The sequence below is a fragment of the Suricata suricatta genome, chromosome 2 (genome assembly GCF_006229205.1).
Source record: "Suricata suricatta isolate VVHF042 chromosome 2, meerkat_22Aug2017_6uvM2_HiC, whole genome shotgun sequence".
Lineage (NCBI taxonomy): Eukaryota > Metazoa > Chordata > Mammalia > Carnivora > Herpestidae > Suricata > Suricata suricatta.
In genome coordinates, this window is record NC_043701.1 from 157,004,653 (window position 1) to 157,015,194 (window position 10,542).

Below are 10,542 nucleotides of genomic sequence, written 5' to 3' on the forward strand. Positions count from 1 at the left end.
CCCCAATCCCCGGGTCATGACTTGAGAGGAAACATTCATTTCCCACTCTGGAAGTTTCCATCCAGAAGCCCTTCTGCTTGCCTAGAGCAGTGGTTCCCAGCTGGGGGCAGTTTTGCTCCCCCATCTCACCCCTGGAATATCTGCCAATGTCTGGGGACATTTTTTGGCTGTCAGAACCAGGGAAGGGTGGGGGGGGGGTGCCTACTGGCATCCAGTGTAGAGGCCAGGGCTGCTGCTAAACTTCCTACGGTGCACAGGACGGCCCCCACAACAAAGTGTCCAGCCCAAAGCGCCAACAGTGTGTGACTGAGAACCTCCAGCGCTGGTGCAGCATTCCCGGCCTCGTTCCCCCCAACTCCTCCTCCTGAGCGTCCGAGCAGGGACTCGGACCGGTCAGTGCATAAGAACTGGGCAGGAGAGCCCTTAATGGACGTGCCTGTCTGCAGAGGCTGCTCTCTGCCCTGAGCTGAGTGGGCCAGCCGGGCCCAGCCCTCCCCCACCCCCAGCAGGGAGGGCTGCAGCGAGGTGCCCACTCTGAAGCATGGCCTTCCAAACAGCCGTGTCTGTAGCGACCATGGCATTTTAGTCTCTACCTGCCTGAGGCCTGCCTCTCTCCTCCCTTCTTCCTCCCCTTTTCTCTCTCTCAGCTGGTCCTGAATCTGAGTAAAGAAAGGGGATGCTCTTCATTGGGCCCCTTCAAACCCCAAACACATTCCAGTTGGAAATCTGGTGTCACAATTGGTTCTTGTGTCTTCCTCATTCCTCACAACTGCTGGTCCCCACATCCATTCTGCTCCATGGAGATTTCTCAAAACTGCCCAGTCTTTCCATCCCCACTGCCGGAGATCTGCTCCTCTATCTTTCACCTCAACAGTGGCAATACTAACTACCCCCTTCCTGTCAGCTCACCCACTTCCGCGTCGCTGTCAGAGCAATGTGTCTAATCTCTGAACTGATCACAACTCTCTAGCTTACTTCATGGGACTCTGTACACCAGGCAAACAGATTTCCACTGCAACTTTGCATAACACATACTACATGAGGAATGGGTAGGAATAGTAACACTTACCAACTACTGACTAGGTGCCGGGCACTACTGTAAACCTTTGCATAGATGATCTCATTCAATCCTCAGAGCAACCTTGTGAGGAAGGTATTGCTGTTGACCCTATTTCATAGATGAGGAAACTAAGGCCTAGGGAGGTTAAGTAACCTGCTTAAGGTCACAAAGCTAGTAGGTGATGGAGCCAGATTTTGTGTCTAAGCCCACTGGCTCCAGAACTGGTATTCGTGGACACTACACAAGACACCTTCTCTCACTATACCAAACTGGTCTTTAGTTGTTGTTGTTTTTTTTTACATTTATTTACTTTTGAGAGACTGAGAGACAGAGAGACAGAGCATGAGCAGAGGAGGAACAGAGAGAGGGAGACAGACTATGAAGCAGACTCTAGGCTCTGAGCTAGCAATCAGCACAGAGCCCGATGTGGGGCTTGAACCCACCAACCATGAGATCATGACCTGAGCCCAAGTTAGATGCTCAACTGACTGAGCCACCCAGGCGCCCCCAAGCTTGTCTCAAACCAGGTGAGATCGGGACACAGCGATGGAGCAGGCACCACTGCCTGCGGTAGCAGGGCTGGCCCAAGAGAGAGGCAGTGGTGAGATGGCTGAGAGGAGAAGATGGAAACAGTGTCCTGGGCTGAGGGGCCAGCACGACGCATGGACAAGCGGGCTTGTGTTGTGCAATGAAGCTCCATGTGGCTGGACACAGGAGGGGGCAGGGCAGTCTTTGGGAAGAAGTGTGGCTGAGGAGGCTGGGAAAGAGAGGCGGCCTCGCGAGCAATGCCAGCCAGAGTAGGCTAGGGAACGACCCAGCGGGGGGTGGCATGTTAGAAGGACCACTGCAGCAGTGGGGTGCGGAAGAAGCCATGGGAGGGTGCTGCTGAAAGCCGAGACTCCAGTTGGGAAGCAAATACTGTGCCCAAGTGGGAGAGAAAGCTGGAGGTGCCATCAGTCACTCACTCATTTATTCACTCCAGATTCCCACGCACGCACACCGGATCAGGCACTGTGCCCAACACTGGGAAGGCAGCTGAGGACAAAAAAAAGTCTTGCCCCATGGAGTGTATGTTGTAAGGCTCAGTCATGGGCGTCTCTCCACCTCATCTCTGTCCTGGTCCTCTGCATTGCCAAATGCTAGACCTTTAGCAAACCCCACCCGGAGGGGCTGCCACACCCTAAGCATCTTCCCCATCACCCGGAAAATATAAGGCTTCCTCCTCTTCTTCTACCTGGGGAAACCACCAAATGCTGCCTGCAGCTGCACTCACAGAGAGAAAGCAGACTTGGTCCTGCTCCAGAAAAGCCAGAGGAAAACTCTGGGGACCTAGGCTAGGAGGTGCCATAGAGACTAGCAGGCTAATGAAACGGGGTTACTGAAAGTAAGAGGACAAATGGAGTCTCCTAGCCTTATGCACAGGGCATGGCAGGTGCCTCAGAAGTATTATTAATTGCTTGGGCTCCCTGGTCTGTAAAACGGGAAGTGAAATGAGATAATGCCTGTTAAGCGCTGAGCACAGTGCCTGGCAAACACAAAGTCTGTACGTGGTAGGTAACGGTAACAGCAATCACACTATTACTACTGCTCACAAATGTCTGTCGAATGAAGAAACACAATTCAGGAGGTGGAGCCCAGGCCCACCAGGTACTCTCCTTCCGGAAGTAGTTGCCAGAATTGAATGGAGTGCCTGGGACTGTTAGCCTTTGAGACATACGCTTGCTTCTGTGACTAATTTGTCTAGGGAGCCTGGTGGAGTTCTTTGACTTTCCGAACACAGCACCCCTCCATTTACTGACATATACACACGCATACTCAGTTAGTAGATGCCCATGGGCCAGGTTAGAAATGACACCTAAGGCATGGCTCCAGACCTCAAAGAGCTTACAGTTAGCAGGGGTGAGGCACAATATGGAGGGATAAGCTGCAGCCCGCAAGAGGTAGTAGTCTAGGGAGGCGGGTAAGAAAGGCCAGTAGAAGGAAAGAAGGAAAAGTGAGATTCCAAGAGAGCTGTATTTCAGGTGGATTTACAGGTCAAGGCCTGGGTGTGACACAGCTCGGTGCACGAGGCAAAGACAGTGTTGCTGGAAGGGGTGTGGAGTGCAGGGTGTGGGAGACTGGAAGGAGCGGCTGTGGCCTGGACGGCATGCAAGGTCAGGAGCCCGGAGTCATACCATGGGAGAGGGTTTGACGTTCGCTAAGACATGATCAGACTTGCATTTTATTTAAAAAACTTTTTTTTTTAAGTGAGAAAGAGTGATTCAGATTTGGGGCAGCAGTGCTCGGGAGAAGCAAGTTATGCTTCTGAAAGGTAAGTGAGTTTCACAGAGGGGACTGGCATCGGGGGCAGGGGAGTGGCGTGACACTGGCCGACCTCCAGAGTTCTTTTCCAGGCCTCAGAGTCTTTGGGGCATGGATTTTGTTTTTTCCTAAATCACTTAAAATGCATTGGTGGACCTTGTTATTTAGAAGCATGCCCCCGGGAATCTTTCAGTGAAGCAGTGATTCACTCCCGAGTCTGTCTTCAGTGAAAATCCAAATTATCATATATTCTATCAGCTGAAAGCAAAGGCATACTATGCTGAGCTTCCTTGCAGCAGCCTGGTGGGAAGGTGGAGGGAAGGGGGGCGAGCACGCAGACGGTGGTAAAGAGGCGGAGAAACTCGCCGGCCACCACCTCGTAGGCTGGGCCCTGCCTGGGCTCCTCAACCCCTGCTTGAGCAGTGGGAACTTGAGGTCTCTAGAGCTCTCTGGAAAGAAGGAGCCAGAAGGAAAACTGGCCAGTCTGCAGATCCACTTTCGTACCAAGAGCCACCTCTGCCCCTGAACGGCCACCTCCATTCATTTATTTATTCAAGCACCCATGGATTCCTTCCATGTGTCAAGCACCATGCCAGGCACTGAGTTTATTATGGCTGAGAACAAAAGACACAGGGCCTCCCCGACACTGCTTACGAAGCAGTATCTCTCCTTCTCAGGGACTCTTCTGTCCCCACTTGCAAAAGCCTCCTTGGACATAGACAGCTTCTCAGATGAGAGGTGCATGATTACGATTTCCAAGAAAGAGTCTGTTCTTAGAGACCAGGATGAAAGGGAATGCGACATCACTTAGACAACGAGTCTGTAGGTGACGGAAAGGGCCTATCTTCTTAGCTCCTCTGATTACAGGGATTGACCAGGGTGTAACCTTGATCCTCTGAGGAGAAACTCAAGTGACTGCCTACCTCCTATCCTGAGCACTGCAAGAGAGCGAGACCAGAGATGGGCCTTGATAGAAAACACCAGCCGAGCCTGCTCCTATCAGTCCTGCAGGAGCTCTTCTGCCCATGCAGGTGGGGATGGGGCCCTCAGGCCTGTTCCCCACCCAGACAGCTGAGTCAGGATTTGCCTGGCACAATGGGTCCTTAAAGAAGACATCAAAAGAAGGCTGGGCAGGGATGCCTAGGGAGAAAGCTCCATTTGGGGGTTGCTCTCCAGACAGGTGGAGGCTGTTAGGGAGCAAGTCCCCGCAGTCTCTCCCTTGGTCAATGGGACACTGGGAGCTCAGCAGTGACTCCTGTGACCTTGTCACTGTACTTGTTGGGTGCAAAGATAACAGTAACTAGAAACAACAGGAAGGGTCATTTTATATACTCTCTGCACTTGCAATTCTTCTGTGGCTAATTAAAGTAATATGTCAAAATGTCCCTTGGAAGAGATCTTTAAGAATATGTCTGTTAAGTAAACAAGGTTTTACTAATTAATGACACGCCTTTTCAACCCTCCAGTGAAGTTCCTTGCAGAACTAACCTGTGCCAAGAGGGTTGAGCAGGAAAGGGTGGAGAAGTTCCCACCTCCCCTTCCCAGAGGGACTGGGGACAAATCCAATCGCTTGTCATTTGTGAAGCTATCAGTTTCTCCTCCGGATGTTGATCGGATTTCCTGGGCTGGAACCAACTTACAGGGCCAGGGTACTGGAATCTTTCCAAGAAGAAAAGGCTTTGCTTCTTACGAAGTCAACATGATTTCTTTCAAGGAAAATTCTTATCTTTTCGTTTTTAAGTGCCTAGGGTTTTTGAAGGGCAAATCTTTGGACTTTTCTCCCAAGATAATGATTATGATGTACTTACCATTTGCTAAGACCACCCACCCCCCACCACACACACACTCAGAGAGGTTTGGGGGTGGGGGAACCATGCGCCCGATATTACACAGTGAGTCAGTGGCACAGCCAGAAATAGAACTTTCCAAACTCCCAAATTCTTAATAGCAATATTAATAATAGTCCCTTTATAATTTTCTAAGTGTTTTCACAGCTCACAGTTAATCTTCACAACATCTTTGAGAGAGTCTGGGTAAGTTGGTCTCATCAAACAGCAGATCTGAGTTCCAGACCAGCGTGGCCGCTCGCTTGCTGTAGGACCCTTGCCAGTCTTTCTACCTCTCTGGATCTTAGTGTCCTCAGCTGTGAAATGGGAGAGCAGGGTGAGAGCACCTTTGCAATCCCTCCTATTTCCAGCATGCTACAATTCTGGGTGGCACCACTCCAGTCCCAGTTTCTCAGCCTGGCACTACATTTTAGGCCAGACGATTTTTTTGTTGGGGGCTGTCCTATGTATTGTAGGAGGTTTAGCCTCATCCCTGGCCTCTGCCCGCTGCATGCTAGTAGCACTTCCTAGCCCAGTGGTGACAACCAAAAATGTCTCCAGACACTGCCAAATGTCTGAGAGGCAACGTAGCTCCCCTAGTCACTGCCAAAGAACTTCAATAAGGTCAAGATCACGAGTGGTTCCGTGGCCAAAGAACTTCCCAAACCCTTCACACCTTTCTGTATGTTTTTCAAATACAGCCTCCAAGTCCTTTGCTGCTTCTCATTTCTTAAATGCCCTAAGTGGTCCAGGATGTGTTGGGTGTGATAATGAACCAATTGATTCCATACTTTTTCCTAAGGAGAGTTTACAGGTTTATGTCCCCTAAGCAACCAGCCAGCCTCCCCAGAAATCCCTCACAGAGCCCCGGCTGGCCTGGAAGCCTGTATCTGCAGCCTGCAGGAGGCTCGGTGAGCACAGATTTGTCAGCACTCTTAAATCACTGGGCTCCGGGAAGCCTTCTCCCAGCACAAAGATCCTTCCTTAGGAATCAATAGCTCAGGGCCTTTCATCACATTCAGAATTATCCTGGGACCTGTAAAATTTCTTTTCCCCAAGTATGGCAAAACCCCCAGATGAAAACCCCAAGGTGGGCGAAGGAAGAAGGCAAGGAGGGAGCCCTGCCAGGAAGGCCTTGTCCATGAGCCCAGAGGCTGCTGTGAGCAGAGGGCCGATATGCAACCCTGAACACTCAGCCTCGCTTGCTTGGAAATGGAAGGCTCAGCGTGGCTCCCAGTGATCCCCCAACAAGATCCCCTTCCAGCTGAATCCCTTGTTATGTCTTAGCAAGGGCAGAGCCACGTTACAGACTATCTTCCTTGATCTTTGCTAGCCTACCCTCATCATAGGGTGCCATCTTCACCATTTTGCAGAGGAGGAAACTGAGGCATGCAGAGGTTTAGCAGTTTGTTGAAAGTCTCTAAGCCAGTAAGTGCGGAGGGGGGATGGTGCAGATCCTAAGCCTGTGTCCTTTCTACTACACGGGCTGCCTTCCCAATGACAGTAAGGTAAGGGCCAGTCATCCAGTGGGGCTCACGAAACGAGAGGCTTCCTGATTTCTCAGGGTCTAATGCCTCTTCTCAAACTCTATGTTCTCTCCCCCATTCAACCAAAATCCAGAGATCCTACGCTATAGCCACATTTTACGTAATTATAGTCCTCTCCTTATCCAGACTGGACCAAACCTTGGGAATGCAGGCACATGTCTTCAGCTAGAGTCGGGAGCTGGCGTGGATTTCAAGCACAGCCTCTCAGAACCCCGCTTCTTAAAGGAGGGGCTGTTACTGTCTGGTGGTCCAAGTAATCTTACTACCTCCCTCCTCCCTGTGAAGACTAAGACCCGACTTGCCTGTGAGCCTGAAAGAGAAGAGGAAACTCAAGCATCTTCCCTGGCAACAAGCATCCCTTGGGTGAGCTTTAGGGACAGAAGAAGATCCGGCTCTCGGAATTCTGGGACTTGGCAGCACAAGCTCCTCCTGAGGGTCACCACCAAGTCTGCCGAGGCTCCGAGTGGAACCCAGAGGAGCTCTATGCAGTGTGCAAAGGAACAGGGTGGGGAGAAGAAATGGAGGGGTGGCCCACAGGCCACTCAGCAAACCTTCCCGGGGCCCAGCTCAGATGTCAACAGTCAGACTCACAGAATAGAAAAAGGGCAGTGGAAATGGTAGCATCTTCCAGGTCACTGAAGAAGCCCTAACACGAGGATTTTGCAAAAACAGAACATCCTAGCACTCTGACCTTGAGCTGGGAGCAGCGAAGATGGGGAAATGGGCAAATAACGGTTGGGAGCTCTCCATTCCACCCGGTATCTGAGTAATGGAGGTGCAACAGGCAGCGGTAAGATGCAGGGCAGAGAGACCCTACTCCAGCATGCCTTTGTGAAGGAAAGGGAGAGCTTTGGCTTGGGCTCCAAGGCACAGTGAGGGACTGGGCACTTCTGACTCCTACACGCATGGACAGAGAACTGGAGTTGCTTTGTCTCTGCCTAAAAGACTGCTTGGAATAATGAGATAAGATAGTGGACGAAAGGGAAAAAACAATTAGGAATTTCTATTACCTGTATATGTACATTACAAGAACTTTATCTGCTCCTCTCTCTGAATAATTATTTGAAGGAAATTTCCCCAAATTTACTAAATTTATTAATTGACCAATGTCAGCAGCTATGAGTACCTAGTGTGCCAAGAACACAGGTCCATCTCCATAGTAAAGAGGAAGCAGGCCACAGAGTGGAAAGAGCGCTGAGCAGAGAACTGGAAATCCTGAGACCTCATCCAATGTCTTCCATCAAAGAGCCATTGTGACCTTGGACCAGACACTTGCCTTCACGGGGCTTCAGCTTTCTCATCTGTAAATTAAGTATGCATGTGAGTGTTGGGATGAGGTTGTGCTAGATGCTCTTCAAGGATTCTCCCTTCTAGCCGTAATGCTCTTGGACTCCATGAGCTCCTAACAAGTTCAAAGGACACACCAGAACCAAGCACAAAGGAATGATCTCAGAGAGCAGGTGGGACTGAGTACTAGCTCTCTGTCCTTGGAACATTGTTATGTGTATCTGCCCAATTGCACCTGAGATCACAGGACCACTTGATGTCCAGGAAGCCTGTGGTAGAAGGGCTTTAATCACGAAGGTGACATTTGGGGGCTGTGGTCTGGGCTTACCTATGGTCAGTGAACAGCAAGAAGTGGGGAAGTCAGTAGTCTGGACCTGGTGCCTTTGGCGCCCCCTACTGGACACCAAGGAGACTGCTTCACCTTTAACCTCTAATCATTTCAGCGGAAGCAAGGAAGATTGAGAACAGGAGATTGTCATAAGCACTTTAACAGTACTGCCTTTGTGGTCCCTGGTCCTCTCTCCATAACAGTGTATATATCACTCCCTAGAATTACACAGACTATTGGTCCACACATTCACACGCAACCTGTGCAGTAATAGGAAGTCTTAAGCAAACATCAAGATGCCAGGTAATAAACATCAGGGTTCAGAACACCAGGTGCAACCCAGATGGACAGAAGGGAAGAAAGAGCAACAAGCAGGTATTTCACTCCACAAATCCCTGGTGGAGAGAAGGTGTTGGGAAATGCAGCAGAAAAAATGTTGACTGCAGGCAGAGGATGGAGCTGGGTTTGGGGTTATGGATCGATAACCCCCATAAAAGATCTCCAGGTTGAAGCTACTCTAGGAGTTCAAAAGACCTACCCATGTTCAGGAATGGTGTACAGGTAGAGAATATGCCCCACCTGAGAAGCATGCCTTTGACCTTCTCCAGAGTCCGTTAGTGCCAATGGGAAACCAGAATATTCTAATTGTGGTCCACTGTGCCAGCATCAAGATCCTAAACTCCCTTCACTGCTTCTTAAATGGACTTTGGGACCTGCTACCAGAATCATGTTCTTAAGCCAGAGAGAAAATGCTTCCTCAAAAGCTATATTGGAAGAACCACCATGTTCCCACTTTCCCATCTTCCATCTCCCTTTCCTCATGGCCAAGAGTGACCTACAGCATGACTCTGAATTCACTCTGGTTCCGTCTTGGGTATGCCAGCCCCAAGGCATCAGGGTAAAAAATCTCCCATCAGTAGCGTTTGTCTTCCGACATGAGTTCTCCCCTAATGCAAGACGGCACTCCAGAGCTGTCCCCTATTCTTGGAACCTTTTCCCTTTCTTTTCCACCTGGCTTCACTTGGGAAGTCCTGCACCCATGCCAGAAGACATCTCAAGTGTGACTGAAGAACGAGTCCTGCCTGGAGATCAGAAGCACCTCCTGGGTCCCGCAGAAGCCACACTAGGTGCACACTCCACCACCGCCGCCAGCAATATTCATTAGTCACTCCCCGAGGAAGGGGAGTGTCCCCAACCCCCTCCAACCCCGAGAGCATTTCCCGACCACTCTGAGAAGCTCTCATCCAGGCTAGGATTGAGTGAAACTGCTTAATTACCAGTCACTTGCTATCTCCCTTTGGACTTTGGACTCTTGAGTTGGTTTCTGCAGAAACAGGACTAACCAGGGATCCCAACTACTGTACTGAGAAGCGAGCTGCATTGTTGGGCATGCCCCCAAGTCTGGCCTGCTGCCCCATCAAAGCCTCCATGTGCCCTCACAGGCCCAGGAGGACCCCCAGTTCCCACCCCCACCCCCGGGATGCCTCAAGCTGGTTTGCCTGAGGCAGGCTGCGAGCGAGGAGACCACACCTCGGTCCAGTAAAGGCAGCTGGCAGCTACGCCGCTCCCGGGGCTGGCTCCCGGAGCTCTCGGCCACCGAGCGCAGTGCCTAGGAGCTCGGCTTCCCCGAGGAAGAAGCACTAGCTCCTCGGGGCTCTTCCCCATCCTGGCAGCGTAGTAGGTGAGCTACTACTACTAGTCGAGGCCAGTAGCTTCCCCAGCCCGGTGCTGAGCCAGCCCGGCTGGATGACTCCCAAATACCCCGGCACATCCTTCCTCACCTGCTCCGCCCCCCTGGCAGCCCCAGTGCCCCCTTCCCAAACGGCTGACCTCCAGCGCGCCCCCAGCACCTTCCCTGCCAGCGGAGTGGGCTGTCGTCCGACACCCTCGCTCCCACCTCTCCTCCACCTCCAGCCCGGCGCCCGCCTCGCCCCCAGCCCGCGGGGGAGGCTGGGCGCGCTGGTCGAGTCCTGCGCCTCTCGGCAAGTTGGACACAGCCGCCACCACAGCCACCCCTGCGGGAGGGTCGGGAGGGGCGCGCAGGGCGGGAGAAACTTTCTCCGCCTGAGGCGGGGGGGGGCACGGGAGCCAGTACTCACTCCGAGGTCAGCGCTTGGAGCCATCTTCGGACTCTCTGAGCCCCACCGCCTGGGGGCGTCGGAGCGCGGGCGCTAGCCGCCGCCGCCGCCGCCG

General features: G+C 51.9%; 1 protein-coding gene across 2 annotated transcripts in view; it reads right to left on the reverse strand.

The window, feature by feature from the left end:
- CRTAC1 (cartilage acidic protein 1) overlaps window positions 1-10,533 on the reverse strand; it is a 148,274-nt gene extending 137,741 nt beyond the window's left edge. For both annotated transcript variants that reach the window (XM_029932328.1, XM_029932329.1), the window contains exon 1: window positions 10,449-10,533. In XM_029932328.1, the coding sequence (XP_029788188.1) occupies window positions 10,449-10,472 (24 nt within the window). In that variant the 5' untranslated portion in view covers window positions 10,473-10,533. The remainder of the gene's footprint in view (window positions 1-10,448) is intronic.
- Between the last annotated feature and the right edge of the window lie 9 nt (window positions 10,534-10,542).